At 41.6% G+C, this 21,213-nt stretch overlaps 1 protein-coding gene across 10 annotated transcripts in view; it reads right to left on the minus strand.

The window, feature by feature from the left end:
- Positions 1-3,119: 3,119 nt before the first annotated feature.
- Positions 3,120-21,213, minus strand: part of LOC123507584 (transcription factor AP-2-alpha-like) — a 211,590-nt gene continuing 193,496 nt past the window's right edge. For all 10 annotated transcript variants that reach the window (XM_045260571.1, XM_045260569.1, XM_045260572.1 and 7 more), the window contains 3 exons: positions 7,361-7,502; positions 6,639-6,810; positions 3,120-6,528 (listed from right to left, as the gene is read on the minus strand). In XM_045260571.1, coding sequence (XP_045116506.1) covers positions 6,415-6,528; positions 6,639-6,810; positions 7,361-7,502 — 428 coding nt within the window. In that variant the 3' untranslated portion in view covers positions 3,120-6,414. The remainder of the gene's footprint in view (positions 6,529-6,638; positions 6,811-7,360; positions 7,503-21,213) is intronic.

Consider the following 21,213-nt stretch of genomic DNA (forward strand, 5'->3'; position numbering starts at 1 on the left):
TTGTTTGGTTTATTTCATCATGTTCTACCCGGGGACCTGCTGGCGTGTGGTCAGCAGCTTGTCTGGTATGTTCTAGCTCACTGCAGAGAGAGAGAGAGAGAGAGAGAGAGACTAAAGACGAAAGAAACCTGCCCTTATTATGTGAAAATAAGGAAATATATATATATATATATATATATATATATATATATATATATATATATATATATATATATATATATATATATATATAGTCTGTGTTCTAAACTGGCTGCTGGGTTTTAGTGTGGAATGAAAATGCCTGTTGTTATGTCTTGAAAACAATTATTATGAACTACATCAAAAAGCTACATTATATTTTGATCAGTAACCCAATTGTCCACTTCCTCACACCAGTTTAGAGTAGACAGACTAGAGTGAAGGCAGAAGAGGGCAGTGTGTAACTTAAAATTGATATTGAGAGAATTATAGCAAAGATTTATAGGAGTGAGTCGAGTCAAGGATTCCTGCTTGAAACAAAACAGTGAATATTCGAAGCATAGTTTGAGATGTGGGTATGCTTCATTCTTCTGTATTTGAGGCGCTATTCCCTTTGATTCACAGACTACAGGAAGGTTAGGCAACAAAAGACGTTGTGAATCATTAGTGGTTAGAGGAAAGAATAACTCCACTTTTTTAATTTAATCACTAGTTAGGGATGAAGCTTCGTGTCTGCCTCACTCACGCCTCGAAACACTGCCCATGAAGCACCGGAAAGGGAGAGTGAGGGAATGAAGGAGAGATGCAATCAATAACTATCGTTTAATGTACTAAATATTCTAGTAAATCATTATTGGTGCTCAGAAAACGCATATACAGTTATAATTAAAAGAAAAAAAAAATCACTTATTACTGAGGCATTATCCATAGCGCTAAAATCACAATACTTTAATGAGGAGTTGATATCCGTGTCATAATTATCGTACTCAAACATCATAATCCTGGTTAAGCATACGGATTACTGCTAAAATATATATATAATTGAAAACAAAGCCGTTGTCGAGTACACTATAACTAGAGGGAATTAAACTGAGCTTTTGGTTCAGATTACAATCACGACAATGCCAATTCTTCCGCGTTTCCTATAACCCGTAAAGATCAAAACTGACACTCCTGAGAGAGAGAGAGAGAGTGAGTCAGAGTCGTCACCACTTACCGCCTTCTCTACGTAATCTTTTCTCAAGCACTTTTAAGACACCTGAGACTCTCGTTCAGTAATATTGACTTGGTGCGTTACAGAAGAGTGCACGTGTGAAGGAGAGAAGGAAAACATTGAAAAGCTTGAAGGTACGGACAGGAGACGAGAGAGAAAGGTAACTCATATTAACATCAGTTCACGAAATGTCACCTTATTTAAACTCATTTTATTTATTGATTACGTTGCTATCATGATATTCCCTCTTGCTTCACGTGTATCTGAGTGATGTAGCTTTACTGTGCAGGAGTGTGTAGGGTGTTCGGGGTAGGATGTGCTGATATTTCCACGATTAACAAACACGGGGTGGTATTCAGAGGCGGGCCACGAGGAGCTGGGCTGGCGGGGAACTGCAGGACATTAAATTTTGGTGACTGACATTTCTCTTAGCTTGTGCATAGGACGAGTGAAGCTGATCCATGTGTATTTGTGTATTTTCTTTGCTACTTCTTGAAAATATTTGGTAGATTGATGTGATACGTGAATACTAAGAGGGAAGAAAGTTTATTGAAGTTACGTGCATCATGACGCGAGGCAGAGCGGGGAAGTGCAGCCAAGACTACTCACGTGACACCTCCCACAACTATTAGTTTTATAAAGTCTGTCAGAAACCAATCAACGAACACTGGGGGTGGCGATTGTATATCCTCCTTACACCGGTGCATATTAGTACTTGTTACCTGATATTTGTGCTTATTTTAACGCGAAAGGAGGAAACTGAGAAATGATAGTAGTTTTCCCAGGCAGAGCAACTCACACGTACACGCTCGGCAGCTTCTTATGGATTGACGATTTTTTTTTTATTTTCATTTTTTATTTATACTATGTGAGGTTTTCACGGGAATTTATGGGCTAAAAGGGGTACTTTTTTGAGGTACCTCCTATCTCAAAGCCCACCCGCTAGGAAACCGTTGCCCCGAGTGAGGAAGCCCAACCTACACTCGGACCGTGGACAGGATTCGAACCCGTGTGCTTGGAGATCCCTCGGACCCCAAAGCACGCATGGTTCAGCTGTACCACGGCTATTAACATGTGGCAGTTTTTCTTTCTACCATTGGTATTCCTTTAGCTGCTCTCTGAAGAATAAATGCAGGTATAGTGTGTGGTGTGAGTGCAATTAACGGGATGTGGTTACTGGTTAGCGGTGGTGATTAACCCCTTCAATACTGGGTCATATTTTTACTATGAGTTTGGATGCGATTAGACGATTCTATTTACATTAGCAAGGATGGAGTTCTGGAAATTAATAGTCCAGAGTCTTCACTAGTTTGATCACATGAGTTTCTGAAGCTGTATAAAATCGTCAAATAGTAAATAGATTAATATAAAGATATGTTATGGTACTGAGGGGTTTAAGGGGGTGTGTTGGCCTGGCACGCGTCTCACTGGTGCCTCTTACGTACGCAGTTTAAGTGGAGTTTAACCTCTTCAATACTAGGACACATTTTTACCTTGAGATTTGTTTACGATTAGACCATTTTATTGACATTAGGAAGTGTGTATGGAGGTCAGAAGATTAATGGTCAGACTTCACTAGTATTTCAATCCCCCCATAAAAGTTTCTGGAGCTGTATAAAATCACCAAATAGTAAGCAGAATGAAAGGCGCCATGGTACTGAAGGGTTAATGTCATTGGAGAAGCAATAAGGATGTGCGTCAGTTACCCTCGTATGCGTGATCAGTGTCCAGGCTGTCTCAACTCTTGTACTGGATCACCTCACTTACCAGTCTATTGTGTGGCGAGGCATTAAATAGTATAACCTCGTCTTTTAGTATGTAGGTATGGCGATCTTATAGCCTTGGAGGTGATACGTGAACTGCACACACACACACACACACACACACACACACACACACACACACACACACACACACACACACACACGAAGATGAAGAAGACCAGTAATGAGTCTTGTTAAGATTTTTATTATTAATCTACATATGGCATCCTTTAGCATTAAAATTATTTCAAGTTGACAGATAAACTATACAACACGTTGGTACCTTCCATTATGGAGGAACACACAAAAAACAACCACGCCCGTCCAAGTGGCGGGGAAACACAGTATAAAATACCTTATTTAATAATATAACATTACATTGGAATTGGGCAACAAAAAAGAGTCTTTCCTTTGCAGAAAATAAAGGTGTCTGAGCAACGCCTTAATTGCAGAGATTTGGAAGGGCAAGGGGACAGTGTCGGAGTGTGGTGTGGTGTGTTGTGGTGTATCAGTGTGTGTCAGTGTACGTGTGTTACTGTGAGTGTTGTAGAGATGAATTACAGGACAGAATGAATAAGGGAACATGATGAATGAATGAGTTATACCACCACAGCAAAACAGGAGATAGAGAGATATATATTTTATGACAGAAAAGAGCGAGTTACTTCAGCCAAACCAGTCACCGTGAGGCAGAATGGAACTCGCAACCTTCAGACCGCGAGTCGAGTGTTGAACCAAAGAGCCACGAGGCCACACTAATGAAGTGTTGTGTGTAGCCGTGACAGGGAAGAGAGTAGAGAATGATAGACAAATGGCATGAAGGAAAAAAAAAAAAAAAAGAAGTCTCGATTGAATGAAAGAAAGAAAATAAATGAAATGGATGACGAAGAAGTTAGTGAGAGAATGTGGATGTGGGAAACATGAGGAAAAGATAGAAAGATGAGTAAAAATGAGCTGAGGCGGTGCGGTGTTTGTGAGTGTTTGGTGTGAGGGTGATGAGTGCGTGTCAAGTAAGGAGGTGAGAACGAGGCGAGAGAATCAGTGTGCCAGAGTGAGGCTGAGACAAGGGCGCAGGAGTTGGGGGGGCGGCTGCGTCTCAAACAGAGCCCCAGCTGTCTTTACTGAGAATCGGAGTCTTACAAGCAAAAGGTATAAAAAAATAAGAGAGAAAAATCAACAAGACATCAGGACCGTGCCGAAAACTTAGCGCGGGTCCCTCACAACAAAGTCCAAAGGGGAGCGGTGGGATGCGCGCGCCGGCGGGAAAGCCTCGGAGGGGAGCATCGCCCCCTACCCTTGGTTAAATACGAAAAAAAACTTATATAAACCTCCCGAAGCTTAAAAAAAGAAAGAAAATGGCCGGTGCGCACATCCCAGCTTCTTCACACCCATTGTCACATCATGTTTATCTCACATCAGACCAACTAATCACATACATCACATTGCTCATTATGTTCACAATAATAAAATAATAATGATAGAAAAATAGTAGTTTGATAGTCTTGAGGGGGTGAGTTAGACGACCACTGAAGGAAGTCCCGCAGGATCACAGAGGGGGTGAAGGGGGGACTGCTGGCGCCTCCTGGACGTGAGGAGAGAGAGCAGAAGAGAGAGAGAGAGAGAGAGAGAGAGAGAGAGAGAGAGAGAGAGAGAGAGAGACTTTGTTAGGAAGTTTTTGCAACTTATTAGCTGTTGCATAGAGAGAGAGAGAGAGAGAGAGAGAGAGAGAGAGAGAGAGAGAGAGAGAATTTCCATACACTTACCGAGGAAATACAGAGTGAATGCAAGACTAGCTAGATGAAAAAAATACTGATACCAAGCAGTGATATGCTGAATGAGAGAGAGAGAGAGAGAGAGAGAGAGAGAGAGAGAGAGAGAGAGAGAGAGAGAGAGAGATACATATACAGAAGCAGCTTATATAAATAGAGGCGAGCAAGGTAATCACGCCCTTGATTGTACTTGTGGGAAGGTACAGATCACTTTAGAGAGATCGCACACTACGAGGATCACAATGATGGGACAACGAAAGGCAACGACTGAGCGGAGAGACAGGGGGAGACAGGAGAGACAGGGGAAATAGGGGAGACGGGGAGGCGAGTGAGTAAGTAGAGGAACAGAGTAGAAGAGGAAGGTTATAGAAGAAGTTGATATGCAAAACGTAGTGAAGGGAAGACTTGCAAGGTAATGAAAACGTTTGAGGAGACGTAACGAGGAGAGAGAGAGAGAGAGAGAGAGAGAGAGAGAGAGAGAGAGAGAGAGAGATTAGAGAGACTAACAGTAAGATATGTTCAAATTGCAAGTGGGAAATTGTGGTATGCAATATTGTTTTGTTTCTGTCATGCCTGGAGGACGCCTGACACTTGGCGCCTGAGTGAGAGGGTGGCTCCTATCACCTAGGTAAGATTAACACTACGCTACTCCCAGCCAGGAGGTTAGGTGAGAGAATCCCGTCCAGAGAGAGATAAAGTTTGTAGGTCCTTTCTACACTGTACAAGAGGCGGGGCGGCCCGGACACCTGCTGGTGGCTAAATATTACAACTGTGAGGGCTGGGGGCGCCCTCGCCCCGTCACCGCAGCGGTGCCCGGGCGCCCGCCGGGCTGTCTAATCGATACATCACATCGCCAAGAGATTGCACTTGGTACATGGTTTTGGCAGATATGTTTGGGTGGCGGCGACCGGCACGGGGCCTCCGCCATAACACTACTATAACGTACAAAGTTTGGCTACTCGCTAGATACAAAACAACGTATTCCGTACGTAGACAATACTGTTAAATGGTAGTAGATATCATCACAATATCATTGATCTTTCCTGGTGGTTACCATGATGAGTGGCACATGAGAAGCTTCGTCAACACTGCCTCGCTATGTATCCAAATCTATGTTGTATCTTTGCTGCGCGACGCGTCTTGGTGGTCGCAAACTATGTAAGCTGTGGATAAGGAGCTTTTATATCCTTAAAGATCAAAATATGGCAATATGGCATTTGTACAAACCTTAGCAAACTACACTTACAATGTTCTACTGATTGTGAGATTCATTAAGCCTCTTAGAACTAAGAGGTGAGGATATTTAAATAAATTTCCCAGAAATCACTTCTATTGTCTCTTTCGTTACGTTTCGTTCCCACAAAGCCGAGTATTCTGCGCTAATTCCCGTGCGCTATTGCACTTGTCTGCCATCAGGGCACGGCGCGGCGGCCATGCAGTAACCTTAGGGGCTATCCAAGGGTCTATGTACAGAAGGGGAGCAGCGTCAGGCCGGGCTGGAGAAAGCTGGTCCAGCAGGAGCAGGAGCCGCCGCCTGCCCGGGGTCTCCATATGATATGAGTCTCGGACACTGAAGTGAGGCATTGAAGACCGCGCGGGCGTCATCCTCGCAGGGGTGAGGGCGCGGCGCTCCCTCGCGGCGGCTCAGGGGGGCTGGCCGTCCGGGTGCGGGTGCGGGGGGAGGGAGGGAGAAAGACGGTGGGCCACGCCGTTATTTCTTCTCCATCTCCTTGTTCTTGAGGTCTATGGAGGGCGTGACGGTGAGGTGGGAATTAGAAGAAGGGAAGGACTTCTCGAGATGCTTCAGCGACTCCGTCAAGAAGTTCTGGGGAGAGAAAACGGGAGGTGAGACTCGGCTTGGGTGTGTCTCAGAAAACATGGACGAATAACAGACGGGCATGAGTGAACGCGTGCTGAGCTGGGGTACAGACTCACCTGGATGGCTGTGAGGGCTGCGACGATAGCGGGGGAGCCGAAGCCGTGGGTGATGAGAGAGAAGTGGGTGAGGTGTCGTTGGATGGAAGGCTCCAGGATAATCTGCGGCCGCGTGTTGCACAGAGGCGACCGGTCCTGGTTCAGAAGGTCCATTAGCTCTTTGGTGATTTGTCTGCAGGAGAAGAACGGTTGCCATGAGTAGGACGTCGGTGGGGTGAGCGGGAGAGGGTGTAGGATGCGAGGAAGGGACGTTGTAAGGGGAGGAGGTGGAGATAATGCGATGGAAGGAACAGGAGGAGGAGGAGGAGGAGGAGGATAAACAGGGGAGGTGAAGGTCTGTGTTAGGGGAGAAAGGTGGAAGTTAATACGAAGGGGGAGGGAAATGATGGGGGAGTGAGAGGGAAGAGAGGGTCAGAAAGAGGAAGAGGAGGAGGAGGAGCAGGACGAGGTCATAAGGAGTGGAGCTTATGGTCAGAAGAGAGAGAGAGAGAGAGAGAGAGAGAGAGAGAGAGAGAGAGAGAGAGAGAGAGAGAGAGAGAGAGAGAGAGAGAGAGAGAGGTACAAGGAACAATAGAGAAAACAGAAAATTAAACACTTGAAAATGACAAGAAAAGATGCAAGAAAAGAAAAAAAAAACAATAACTTTGACCATCATGACTGTGTGTGTGTGTGTGTGTGTGTGTGTGTGTGTGTGTGTGTGTGTGTGTGTGTGTGTGACTTACTTCGTGGCAAGAATGAGGTCCTTGCGTCTGTACTGCTCGGCGGGGTCTGAGTGCTGGCGGCAGAGGTACTCGGCAATCTGACGTGCTGGGAACTCAGTCTCGCACACATAGCCAAAGTCCCGCGCCAGGTGGATAGCCTCGCCTGGAAAACAAAACAATGACGGTCAGGAAAAGGGAAGCTTCACTGGATGTGCAAAATAAAGGTTTAGTCGCACGTGAAGATAGGAAACTCAAAGAAATGTAGAAATGGAGTAATGGTTGATGCCCTTTGTCTAGTTTGATATAATTGGAGTGTTTTAGTGTTTTATCAGTGTGTGAATTAATAAAAGAATAAAGATTGTTTAGTCCTACAAGAAGAATGAAGATAGAGAATGCAAGGAAGTGTAGAAATGGACTAATAATTAATGTTTCTTTGTATAGTTTGGTTTGATTGAGTATTTTAGCGTTCATTAGTGTATGTAAATGAAAAAAAAAGGTTAGTTGATAATAATTTAAAGGTTGTTTAGTCGTACGCGAAGATAAGAAATGCAAGGAAGTGTACAAATGGAATAAATGGTTGATGTTCTTTGTCTAATCTGATTTTATTGGAGTGTGTTAGTGTTTAGAGTGCGTAGATGAAAAAGAAAATAGGGATGAGTTGATAATAATTTGAAAGTTTAGTCCTACGTGAAGAATATATAGAAATGCGAGTGTAGAAATAGAATAATGGTTGATGTTTTAGGCCTAGTTTGGCGTAATAGGAGTGTTTTAGCGTTCATTAGTGTGTGTAGATGAAAAAAAATGTCATGTTTTCAGTTTGCATGAGAAATATTGATAGAAAATGGAAAAAAAGTGTAGAAATAAGAGTAATATAAACAAAGATAATCAGATCAAGGGAACTGGTAACAAAATGGTCATATTTTTATTAATTTGATGTTGCCTTGGACATCTTTTCCCTCTTGATAATAAAAAAAAAAAAAAATCTTGATATATTCTTTTCTCTTCCATTCTTGTGTTTATTGAAAAGTTGCATTAGAGTTTCAATAAATATTTTCCTTCACCTTTCACTTACATTATGAAATTTAACACAAAGCATAATTCCTTTCTTCCATCTAATATATTCTAGTTAACATTTATCGTTACAGTATTCCACTTACTAAAAACACTAACACTTCTAAGTTTATTGAAAAGTTGCATTCAAGTTTCAATGAATATTTTCCTTCATCTTTCAGTTACATTATCAAATTTAACACACACAAAAAAATTCCTTTCTTCTTTATCGTTATAATATTCCACTTACTAAAAACACTAAAACATTTATCTTTTCAATATTCCACTTGCTAAAAACACCAACACTTCTAAGAGAAAACCTGTATTGCTATATACGGAATGACAGTATGAAATGGAATATTGACAACGTTTTAGTGTACTCTGTTTTGAGGTTGGTGCTCTTATAATCCCATGACGTGTTTCCTATTGCTTATACTATTTGATGACTTTATACAGCTTGAGAAACTTGTGTGGGGGATTAAAATAGTGAAGACTGTGGCCATTAATCTTCTGACCTCCATAGACGGTTCATAATGTAAATAAAATCGTTTAATCACACCCAAAACTCAGGTAAAAATGCGTCCCAGTACTGAAGGGGTTAATCTACCGTAGAGTGGCGGGAGGGAATGTAAAGCGGTGGGAAGTGAAAGGAATGTTGGTGGACACTTAACCTTTGAAGAAACTGAGGAATGAGTGAATGTGTGTATAGGAATGTGTTTAGAAATGTTTGAATGAGTTTTGTTTATTTATTGAGTTATTTTTTAAGTATTTGTGGTTGTAAATACCGTGAAAATGCTGTTATTGGTAATGTTACTGTATGTGTGTGTGTGTGTGTGTGTGTGTGTGTGTGTGTGTGTGTGTGTGTGTGTGTGTGTGTGTGTGTGTGCTCTCAGTTAGTAGATGTGTTAATATTTTAAAAGAGCCACGTGAGGATTAAATGTTTGAGCGAGATTAACACACACACACACACACACACACACACACACACACACACACACACACACACACACACACACACACAACAGGTGGGAAGCGAGTAATAGCATCTGGTCTCTTCTACCCCACCTACCTGGCTCCTCCTCCTCCTCCTCCTCCTCCTCCTCCTCCTCCTCCTCCTCCTCCTCCTCCTCCCATAAGGCGTTGGGTCAGCCATTTAACATTCATTATAATAGTGATTTATATCCCATTTTCTTTGCCATTAACGTAGCAACCATTGTCTTCTTCCTTCCATCACCATTATTATTATTATTATTATTATTATTATCATTATTATTATTGTTTATTTATTTATTTATTTATTTTTTCCTTCACTTTCGAATGTGTCAGCTCGAGAAACCTTCCTGCCATTAGATTACAACTGAAGGGGAAGAAAAAGCTAAGTGGGAGGGGAAAAACAGGAGCAGCTTGTGTGTGTTAATGTAAACTTGTCTGGGTGCACAGTTATGAGAGAGAGAGAGAGAGAGAGAGAGAGAGAGAGAGAGAGAGAGAGATTAATATGATGCAGTACAACGTAACACCTTAATCTAGCGAACCTTTTTGTTTTGCTCTCCCTTGGGTGAAAATTAAATGAGCGAGGCAGTGAATTAAAAGAACAACGGATAGTGATGAAAGGAACTCAGACAAACAGACAGATAGATAGACAGACAGACAGACAATAGACAGCTACAGGTAGATAGGCAGATATAAACTCATTCTAGATTAAAACATAGACAGATTGACAATAAAATCGACGATAGCGTGTAGATGGAGACACATATAGACAGATAGACATTATAGACAGACAGATTGATAAACCATTCCTTCCTTACAGAGACAGGAAAGAGAGGAAGTCTTAATAGAAGCAGACAGGGAGGCAAGACAGAAACAGATAGGCTGAATACATGATGGTAGACGGAAATAAGGGCAGACAGGGAGATAGACGGACTCACAGACAGAAAGACTCACAGACAGACAGAGATTGATTATAAGGGAAAGATGGAGAGGTAGTTAGACTTATAGAAGAAAGTCAAAATATGAGACAGGAATACAGACAGATAGACGAAAATAAAAGACGTATTAATTAGACTTGAGGTAAACAGATAGATAGATAGATAAATATGTAGAGAGAGAGAGAGAGAGAGAGAGAGAGAGAGAGAGAGATTAGAAAAGAGACAGATAGCTAGATAAAGACAAACAGGAGGTAGACGGACAGACAGACGGACAGACAGACAGACAGACGGACAGACAGAGGGAGGGACAGAGGAAGAGAGGGACAGACAGGCAGCCTATGACACCCAACACGCAGCTGGTCTCGCCTCGGGGTGTTGACAGATATTAAATGTTGGAGTGTTTCCGCTGCGGCGTGTACCGACCCTCTGGCCACTCAGCGTGTAACATTACGCAGGTTATTACACACACACACACACACACACACACACACACACACACACACACACACACACACACACACACACACACACACACACACACAGTGATGATAAAGCCCAAGTTATTATTCTTTTCTTTTCTCGCATCTTTTTTTTAATTCTTTTGTTACGTTTTTTTTTTCTGATTTCTTTATTGCCTCGTCTCTCTCTCTCTCTCTCTCTCTCTCTCTCTCTCTCTCTCTCTCTCTCTCTCTCTCTCTCTCTCTCTCTCTCTCTCTCTCTCTCTCTCTCTCTCTCTCTCTCTTAATGTCTCTTAATTTCACGTTTTCCTTTTAGGCTGATTCACTGTAAGAGAGAGAGAGAGAGAGAGAGAGAGAGAGAGAGAGGGAGAGGGAGATTGAGATTGAGAGAGGAAAGGAGGGATAAAGGGGGAAAGGGACACACGGACGCACGGACGCACGGACACAGGGTTGACACCTTTTACTGTAATTAATTTTTCTGTCGCGTTTTTCACTCTGGCGATGAAAGTTGAAAGCGTTTGGAACCTTATCGTGAAGGCTAGCGTGCCACATCTTCACTACATTAAAAAAAGTGATCTAGTTGAAGCTGCACGGTTTTCTAAAGCTGTTTTTTATGATTACAGTGACAGATAGACAGTATTCCCGCACTTTTGATACAAGAAACGCATTTGAAAACCCGGCTAATCATCTTTATGGCCTTCGTAAATACTCATGGCGAGAAAGTGAAGCGTTTTAGAATACTTTAATAGTGCATAGATTTTTAAAGGTGGTTTTTATGGTTGCAGCGACAGTCGGACACTATTGCTGCACTATTGACACGAGAAATACACTTGGAAACCTGGTTATTCATCTCTGTGGCCTTCGTAAATAGTGGTGGCGAGAGAGAGAGAAACGTTTTAGAATACGTGCATAGATTTTTAAAGGTGGTTTTATGATTACAGTGACAGGTAGACACTATTCCTGCAATATTAACACGAGATAAGCATTTGGAAACTCGGTTATTCATCCCTATGGCCTTCGTAAATTGTCGTGAAGAGATAAGCGTTTTAGAATACGTGCATGGATTTTTAAAGGTGGTTTTTATGATTACAGCGACAGGTAGACACTATTCCTGCAATATTGATAGGAGAAACGCACTTGGAAACCCGGCTAATCGTCTCCATGGCCTTCGTATAGTCGTGGCGAGAGAGTGAAGCGTTTTGGAATATTTTGCCTAAGTGGGAGAAAACTTAAGGTGACAGTTGGGCAGCGGCTAGGTAGCGAACAGTGCGGTTATACGTGACTGTGTGGTAATGTGACTGGCTGGGTAGATGGTTGGTTAAGTGAGTGTGTCTTTACTGGCTGACTGTCTGGTGGTGTGGGTGAAGTATGTGAATGTGACTAGGTGACTGACTGACTGACTGACCGGATGACTGTTTCGGTGACTGACTGTTTAAACTATATACTATCTGACTGGCTGGATGATTTGACACTGAACGAATGTAGATAAATATTTAAAGATTGAAATAATGACTGTCTGACTAGAAGGAAAACACGTAATTCTAGAAAGGAACACAATTATCGTACATCTACAAGAAAAACACACGCAATTCTAGATAGGCACTTAATTATCGTACGTATACCGGAACACCACCGAATGTAAAAAAAAACATCGTACCCACATGAAAATAGAGACAAAAATGGTATCGTACTAATATAAACATCTAATCTAATAGAAAGAAAACACAAGGAATTGTATATAGGAAGTTAATTATCGTACATCAACCGGAACACCACAAAATATAAAAAAAAAACCGTACCCACATGAAAAAGAAAAAAAAAAAGTATTGTACTAATATAAACATTTAATCTATCAGACTTCAATACCGTGTGGAGTCTTTTAGAAGGTGTAAATTAATGATACCGTGATTTATTTCGTGGCTTAACAGGTAGGAAATAACACCTGGTCTTTTCATCTCGTTAATTACAGGTGACGTCCTCTGTTAAGTAGCAGGTGTCGGGGTGAGGTGACGGAGAGGGGTGAGGGGTGATTAAGGTCAAACTATGGTGGCGTGACCTCGGGGGTGGTTTAGTGATAAATATATTCATTCAGATACCGAAAAATTCATGTTGATTAATACTGCTACTTTCATTTGTTCGGATTTGATGTTGAAGGATAAGTATCTTTCATTGCTGCCTTTTTTTTTCGTGTTTTTCCTATTTTTTTTTTATTTTCTTTGCTTCGTGTTATCATTTTTATATATTCACATTTATTTTCCTACTTTCTCTCATTTAATTTCCCATTTTCTTTGTCTCATAACTTCATTTTTTCGTTTTTTCCATTTTCTTTGCTTCGTATTATCTTGTTTTATATTTTACATTTATTTTCTACTTTCTCTCATTTCCTTTTCCATTTTCTTTTTCATAACTGCATTTTTGCCCATTTTCTTTGCTCCATATCACTTTTATATTTTGTACTTGTTTTTTTTTTGCTTTTTCTCATTTTCTTTGTCGAGGATAAGGATTTGTGTCATAACTGCTCCTTTTCCTTTTTTTTCTATTTTCTCTTCCTTTTTTAATATTGTTTTTATATTTTACATTTCTTTACATTTCTCATTTTCTTTACATTTCTTATATTTTTTTTTTGCTTATCCTGACCTTTATCTTTTTTCTTCGTTTCCTTTCTTTTTTTTTCGTTTTTACTCACTCCATTCTTATTTTTCCGTTTCCTTCACTCATATTTTGTTTTATTTCGTTTTCTTCACTCGCTTTTCTTCTTTTTTTTTTTTGTTCATCCATCCATATCTAGTATTTCCTGTTTGCTTTATCTAATTTTCTTTCCCTCTTATTTATTTTTTATTATATTTTGAGAAGATCTGCCAAGGAAACAAACAATGTGAGTAATTACAATAAAGACATTCACGTTTTTCCCTCAGCTAATACCGCAGACGTTTCCCATTTTCCCTCTTTAATTTCAAGGCTAGACTCAATTATTACCTTTACTTCTCCTTCCCATCACAATTAAGAGCAACATATGACGTACAATTCTTATCTATTTATCTCTTTCTCCTATCTCCTCCCTCCGTCCATTCTCCTTTCCGGTTCTCCTCAATCTCGCGTTATTATAGAGATTATTTCTGAAGGAGTAACCGTGGGCTCCTTATCACGACCCTTCCAGGCTGACAAGAAGCGCGGGAACAGGTTCAAGTGATAGACAGGGAGATAGGCTGCCGTCAGAGGAACAATTGTTATTACTCCTGCTAATATTACTCTGATACTCTCCTGTCCGGGGCTTAGCGGGGCCGAGCGTCCTGCCAGGGGATGCTTGAATGAAGTGCGGAGAGCTTGGGGAGAGAGTGAGTGTGTGTGTGTGAGAAAGAGAAAGATACGCTATTCCAAAAAGCCTTCCCTTCTCACCAAGACAATTTTCCAAGGCCACAGGGTTTTCAAGACAGTATCTACCTTAAACAAACTAGAAATCTTGCCAATCTATCACATGAATCATAAAAGTACTCTTAAAAAACACGAGTATCTTTAACTGCAGCTCCTGGAAAGCAGTGATGGTGAGTGAGCAAAGAGTTTCAGAGTACAGGTTCATTTTAGCTGGTATTCTCAAACATTAGAATCTGTGCTCCACCTCCATCGTTTCAAAAAGCTTTATCTAAATTTACACGCGTTTTTTAAGGTGTTTTTATGGTTCTAGAGGCAGATTGACAAAATATCTACATTATTAACTAGATAAATACTCTTGAAAACCCCGCTGATCATCTCTATGGCCGTTGAAAATAATAGTGGTGAGAGAGCAAAAGCGTTTCTGAATCCGGATAGAACAGTGAAGTTTGTTACCTCTTTCTTTGCTAGTTTTCTTTATCTTTATAATTGCTTTAATCACTTTGTTATCGTTAGTGTTCTCTCATCTTTGGTTTCGTTGGTTAGTGTTTGCCAGCGGGTGAAAAGCGTGGAAAGTGTGGAATATCATAAAACTAAGTCATACAAAGCTTTCTGATATCTTTCTTGCTTCTTTTCGTAATATAGAGTCTAAAGTTCCCGTTTGGTGCTGAATAAATGTGAATGAAACGAAGAAAATTGATAAAAAAAAAGAAGAATCCTGCAATAGAATTTATATACAGATCTTTTCTACTTTCCTCCTTTTAACCCTTTCAGTATCAGCCATTTTTTTTTTCATTCTAAAGGTTCACTATATCATTCAGTTCTGCAGCATAGAAAAACGGAAGATCAACCTAATACTCTTCCTCTGTGCATGTGCAAATCACACTCTGAATGTTACGTAGAGGCGACCAGGACAGCGTAAGGGTTAATATTGTCTTAGGGTTTAGAGTTCCCGCCTGCAGCTGCTGGAGTGAAGAGCAGCAGTGAGTTGTTATGAAGTGTTATGTGCTACGAGACCCGCGAAGGACACTCTGTTCTTTTTTTTTTTGTAAGAGGGGAAAAACTGGCAAAGGGCAATATTGAAGGGAAAAAAAAAATGCCCACTTAGTTTCCAGTTCCCTTGCAGGTCCAAGAGCCAGAAAAATAGAGATAGAATGTTTTGAAACTTCCCTTTAACGTCTTCAGTACCATGACGTGTTTTCATATTCATTCTGTTTGCTATTTGGTGATTTTATACAGCTTTAGAAACTCATGTGTGGGATTTGAATAGTGAAGACTCTGGCCATTAATATTCTGACCTCCATAGACCCTTCGTAATGTCAATAAAATCGTCTAATCACACCCAAAACTCAAGGTAAAAATGCGTCCCAGTACTGAAAGGGATGAAGTCAAGTCATAGGAAGTTAGAAATACAGAAGCAAGTGGGGAGTTCAGAGGGTACCAGTGATATTGCTTGACTTCCTCTCCTATACTCTTTACCATCTAGACTTTCACATTTTCTTTTGCTCTATGAATGCCAGTGGTAAATATATATGTAGAGGGTAATTTTGCAGCAAGATTTGAGAGGTAAGATTACTAATATTACTATGATCTTCTTTTTCTTATATACCGTGTAGAATTTGAGTTTTCGTGTTTTGTATGAGAGCAAGTGAAGGGGAAAAAAATGTCTAACAAGATCTGCGAGACTGAATTATCAATACTGCTTCTCATTTTTGCTTCGTTTTCATTCCCTCAAGAATTCAAGTTTTGGTACAGTGCGTATGAACACGAGGTAGTGAAGTGACAAAAATATATATACTTGATGCAACAGGAGAGACAAGATTGCTAATATTACACCGCTATTCTCTACATCATCTTTACCTTATTCTAGTGTTAAAAGAACGCAAGAAATGAAGGCAAAGGAAACAACGATTAAAAAGGATGCAATAAGAACAGTGCTTGAGTCGAGATGAGTAATGTTGCGTCACTTTTGCTTTGTTGTTCATATCGTTTAGTGTTTCAAGTTTTAGTGTGGTGTTGAGTGGAGGTGGAGAACTGGACGTAGCTTAGGAAATTGAAAAGAAGTGTTTACGCAACAAGATTCACGTCAGAAGAATCACCTCGCTTTTCTTAGTTTTTTTTATTAATTTTTGTACACGTGCTGTTTAACCCCCTTCAGTACCATGACGCGTTTCCATATTCATTCTGCTTACTATTTGGCAATTTTATACAGCTTCAGGCACTTATGTGGGGATTGAAATAGTGAAGAATCTGGACCATTAATCTTCTGACATCCATAGACCTTCCTAATGTCAATGAAATGGTCCAATCGTACACAACTCTCAAGGTAAAAATGTGTCCCAGGATTGAATGGATTAAGAGTTGAGATTCTCGTGTACATGTTTTACTGCGAGTGTTGTAGAGATGAATCACAAGGACAGAATGAATAACGGAACTTGATGAATGAGTTATACCGCCACAGCAAAACAAGAGAGAGAGAGAGAGAGAGAGAGAGAGAGAGAGAGAGAGAGAGAGAGAGAGAGAGAGAGAGAGAGATTGAAAAGAATGAAGTATTTATGCAACAAGATCCACGACAGAAGATTGCTGATATTACTCCGCTATTCTTTCAATTTTTCATTCTTTTTTACACTTTCTGTCTAAAGTTAAGATTCTCGTCCATTGTTTGTTATAAAAATGCGAGTGAACGGGACTTTGTAAAACTGCAGAAAGATATACAGAGTTGATAGAATAAAAAAAAGGGGGAAAAAAACCTAATAGTACTCTTGATATTCCTGAAAATGCTACTGTATATTTCAAAAAGCATCAAGGAATATGTATTTTCTCTCTCTAAAATTTTGCTGCCTAAAAAAAGTGAGGAATTATGGGAAAAGTTACATTATCACTACCATTACTTCACTGTACTTTGTTTTGAGTGATTATGACACGTGTGCTCATAAACGGTTTGCTCTCTCGCTACTACTATTTTCAAAGGCTACATTTTTTTTTATGCAAGAGGGAAACTAGGTAAGGACAACAGAAAAAAAAAAGAAGGCCCACTTGAAATGCATAGATGGCTAACCACGTTCTCAAGATTATTTCCCTGTTCATGACGTAGAAACACATTAAAAAACCTGCGATACTTATGTGCTCCTAAACACTTTGCTGTCTCGTTACGACTGTTTTGAAGAGCCACAGAGAGGCTTACCACGTTCTCAAGACTATTTCTCCTGTTCATGACGTAGAAATCTTATTAACGTGTCACTAGAACCATAAGAAATCACATTAAGAAACACCTACGTCAGTTATGTGCTCCTAAACACCTTGCTGTCTCGTTACGACTATTTTCAAAAGCCACAGAGAGGCTTACCACGTTCTCAAGACTATTTCTCCTGTTCATAACGTAGAAATCTTGTTAACCTTCCACTAGAACCATAAGAAAACACTAAGGAACCCGCGTCACTACAGATATTGCTCTCTAAACGCTTCACTCTCTCGCTGCGATTATTTTCGAAGGCCACATACAGAGCTAACCACGTCCTCAAAACTATTTCTCAAGTTTATAACGAGGAAATCTTGTCACTAGAACCATAAGAAAACACTAAGAAACCTGCGTCACTTATCTGCCCCTAAACGCTTTGCTGTCTCGTTACGACTGTTTTCAAAGACCACATGAAGAGCTAACCACATTTTCAAAACAATTTACCCGGTTCATGACATATAAATCTTGTTAACCTGTCACTAGAGCAGTATTTAAACACACAAAGAAACCCGAGTCACGTCTTGTGTAGTATTAAACATTTTGCTCTCATACAGAGCTAACCACGTTCCCAAAACTATTTATCCTATTCATAACGTAGAAATCTTGTTAATCTTCCACTAGAACCATAATAAAAACACACCCACGTCACTGAACACTTTGCTCTCTCGCTACGACTATTTAAAAAACACACAGATAACATTAACCACTTTCTCAAGACTATTTCTCGTGTTCATAACGTAGAAATCTTGCTAACCTTCCACTAGAACCATAAGAAAACAGCCTCTCGCTACGACTATTTTAAAAACCACAGATGGCCTTAACCACGCTCTCAAGACTATGGCCTGTATTCTGAAACGCTTTGCTGTCACCATCACTACTTTTCAATTTTCCAGTTGAAGATACTCGTGTTTTTAAAGGTATTTTTATGGTTATGGTGATGGATTGGCAAGAGTTCTAGTTTATCATAAGAAGGAACTGTCTTGAAAACTCAGCTAGATGTCTGTGGCCTTGGAAAATAGTCGTGGTGAGAAGGGAAGGAGTTTCTGAATATACATTTCTCGCGTTCATTATGTAGAAATCTTGTTAACCTTTCACTGGAACCGTAAGAAAGCACTAAGGAACCTGCATCACCTCTACACCCAAGGAAAGTAGTGACGTTTGTGGTGAAGTGCTCCAGAATACAGCTCTAAATCAGAAACGTAAAAAGTCATCCCGTCTGAGGCAACGCGAGGAGACACACACTTCACGCAGCAATACAATAAAGTGATACCCGCCACACCACTTAGCACGTAAGAGGGAGAGGGCGAGAGAGAGAGGGAGAGAGAGAGAGGGGAGGGGAGAGGAGGAGATCTGATGGACACGGGGCTTCATGTCCGCTGTGTAGAGTGAGTCAGTACTTATGTGTCCTTGTTGCTTCCCTCTTGTCCTGCTGTTCCTTCCCCCCGGTGTGTGTGTGTGTGTGTGTGTGTGTGTGTGTGTGTGTGTGTGTGTGTGTGTGTGTGTGTGTGTGTGTGTGTGTGTGTGTAGGAAGGGCGATGCTGGCTTGTCTTGGCAGTAGAGAGAGAGAGAGAGAGAGAGAGAGAGAGAGAGAGAGAGAGAGAGAGAGAGAGAGAGAGAATTTTTTATATGTGTGTGTGTGTGTGTGTGTGTGTGTAGGAAGGGTGATGCTGGCTTGTCTTGGCAATAGAGAGAGAGAGAGAGAGAGAGAGAGAGAGAGAGAGAGAGAGAGAGAGAGAGAGAGAGAGATTTTAACACCTTTCTAATTATCATCTCCCAGTCTACTCACACTTTTCACACCTACACCTTCCCGAACCTGCAAACACACACACACACACACACACACACACACACACACACACACACACACACACACACACACACACACACACACACACACATCTATTCCAGGCTACCTCCGTCAGGCATCATACCTCACACCCTCAGGTTAATATGTAGTCCTCACCAGCACCTGAGTCACCCCTGGTCCTTGGGTTCTTGCAGAGAGTAATGATGGTCACTGGTAACTGTGGCTCTACCCTTGTAATTTCGCTCCTCTTTTGGCCCAGACTCCATTATCTCTGTGTCCGGGGCGGGAGTCAAAGGGTCAGTTTTGCGATGACTCGAAAGATTGTCCCGCTGGAGTTTTGCACACGACGCCACGACACCAGGGCGCCGACACTCTCAGGCGGTGTCGTTGTTCTTTCACTTCTCTCTTTTCTCCACTTCTTTTTCCATTCTTCTTTTTCTGTGTTTCTTTTTGAGTTTTTGTGTTCTCTTTTTTCCATTTCTCTTTTTCCTTCGCCTCTTTTTTCAGCTTTTTATCCTTCTTCTTCTCTTCTTGTTTCTTTTTTGAGTTGTTGCTGTGTTCGTCTTTTTTTCCTCTTCTCTCTTTCCTCGTCTTCTTTTTCCTGTTTTTTTTTCTTCTTTTCTTCTTGTGTTGCTTTTTGAGTTGCTGTTGTTGTTGGTCTTTTTTTCACTTCTCTCGCTCTCTTTCCTCCTTCTCTACTTTTTTCAGTTTTTTTTTTATTCTTCTCTTTTTGTGTTTTCTCTTTCGTTTTTCTTGTCGGTGTTTTTATTTCCTCTTTTGCCTTCTCGTATTTTCCGTTTTTTTTCTACTCCTTTCTTTCTCATTTTCCTTTTTCCTTGTTTTTTTTTTTTCAGTAACTTTCCATTTTTTTTTTTCATCCGTGTGTCTCTTTCTGTCTTGTAATGTGGTTCTCTTTCTCTCCGACTTTTCCTCCTTTATTTTGCTTTTTCTTCTCCTTATCTCTTCTTCCTTCGTAGTGTCAGTTTGTTGGGTTTATTTATTTATTTTTTATTTATTATTTTGAAATTTTCTCTTCTTTCCTTCTCTCTTTCTGTGTCACCTCGTTCATTTCATGGTGCTGTCGTGTTATTACTTTGACACCTCTCCGCTTTCATCTCCACTTCCCTCTCCTCTCTTCTCACTCTCCCTCCCTTGCTTCATCTGCCGCCGTGTGTCGCCTCGTCCCTGCGCCGCGCGGCAGATGTTCCTGTGATGTGTGAGGTTGCAGTACCAGTGTTATTCCTTACAGGCAATTGATTTTTTACGACATTTCTTTGCGCAGCGTCGTCGATTGGAACTAACTTTCACTCAACGTCCTCAGCACGACACACGGCGCGATAGGCTGGCACGCGTCCAGCCACCTAGCCTTCCAGCCACCGCCGCAGCACGAGTACTGGCGCATCAAGTAAAAAAAAAAAAAAAAAAAAAGTTGAATGGAAATGAAGTATTGAAGCACGCGAGAGTTTTGAGGCTGCGAGGGCAAGAAGCGTCATCGCCTGTGCTGGAAAATGTAATTGCTGTTTTCATTCCTGCGAGAACCTGAGAGTCGGGCGTCAGGTGGACGCTGAGTGTCCCAGGAAGATTGGGGGGCGGCGGGGCGAGGGGCGAGGGCGAGGGACGCGGGGCGCTGCCATGGCGGGGATAAATACACCCGCCCCGTGGGAGGAATGCACGCCGGCTACTGGATTTACTCTCCAGTCCAGACCTGCACGCCCTCCCCGCCCACGCGCACGACCTGGCTCCCGGGCCCGCCCTGCAAGCACGCCCGCGCCCTCCCTGCCTCCCGCACGCCCTCCGACATTAGCGTGGCCGCCCCTCCCTCCCGACACGACCACATTACCGCAGCGGCGGGCGGCCTGGAGCAGCCTGCCGGAGCCGCGGCTGTGTCGGTAGGAAGGCTGCGGACCGGTCCAGGCGGAGGCGGGTCGGGCACCAGGGAATCTGTAATTACCAGCCACGGAGAGTTGTTCCTGGCACGCACACCGCCGCCGCTACCACCACCACCACCACCACCACCACACCAT

This window comes from Portunus trituberculatus, chromosome 22 (genome assembly GCF_017591435.1).
Source record: "Portunus trituberculatus isolate SZX2019 chromosome 22, ASM1759143v1, whole genome shotgun sequence".
Classification (NCBI taxonomy): domain Eukaryota; kingdom Metazoa; phylum Arthropoda; class Malacostraca; order Decapoda; family Portunidae; genus Portunus; species Portunus trituberculatus.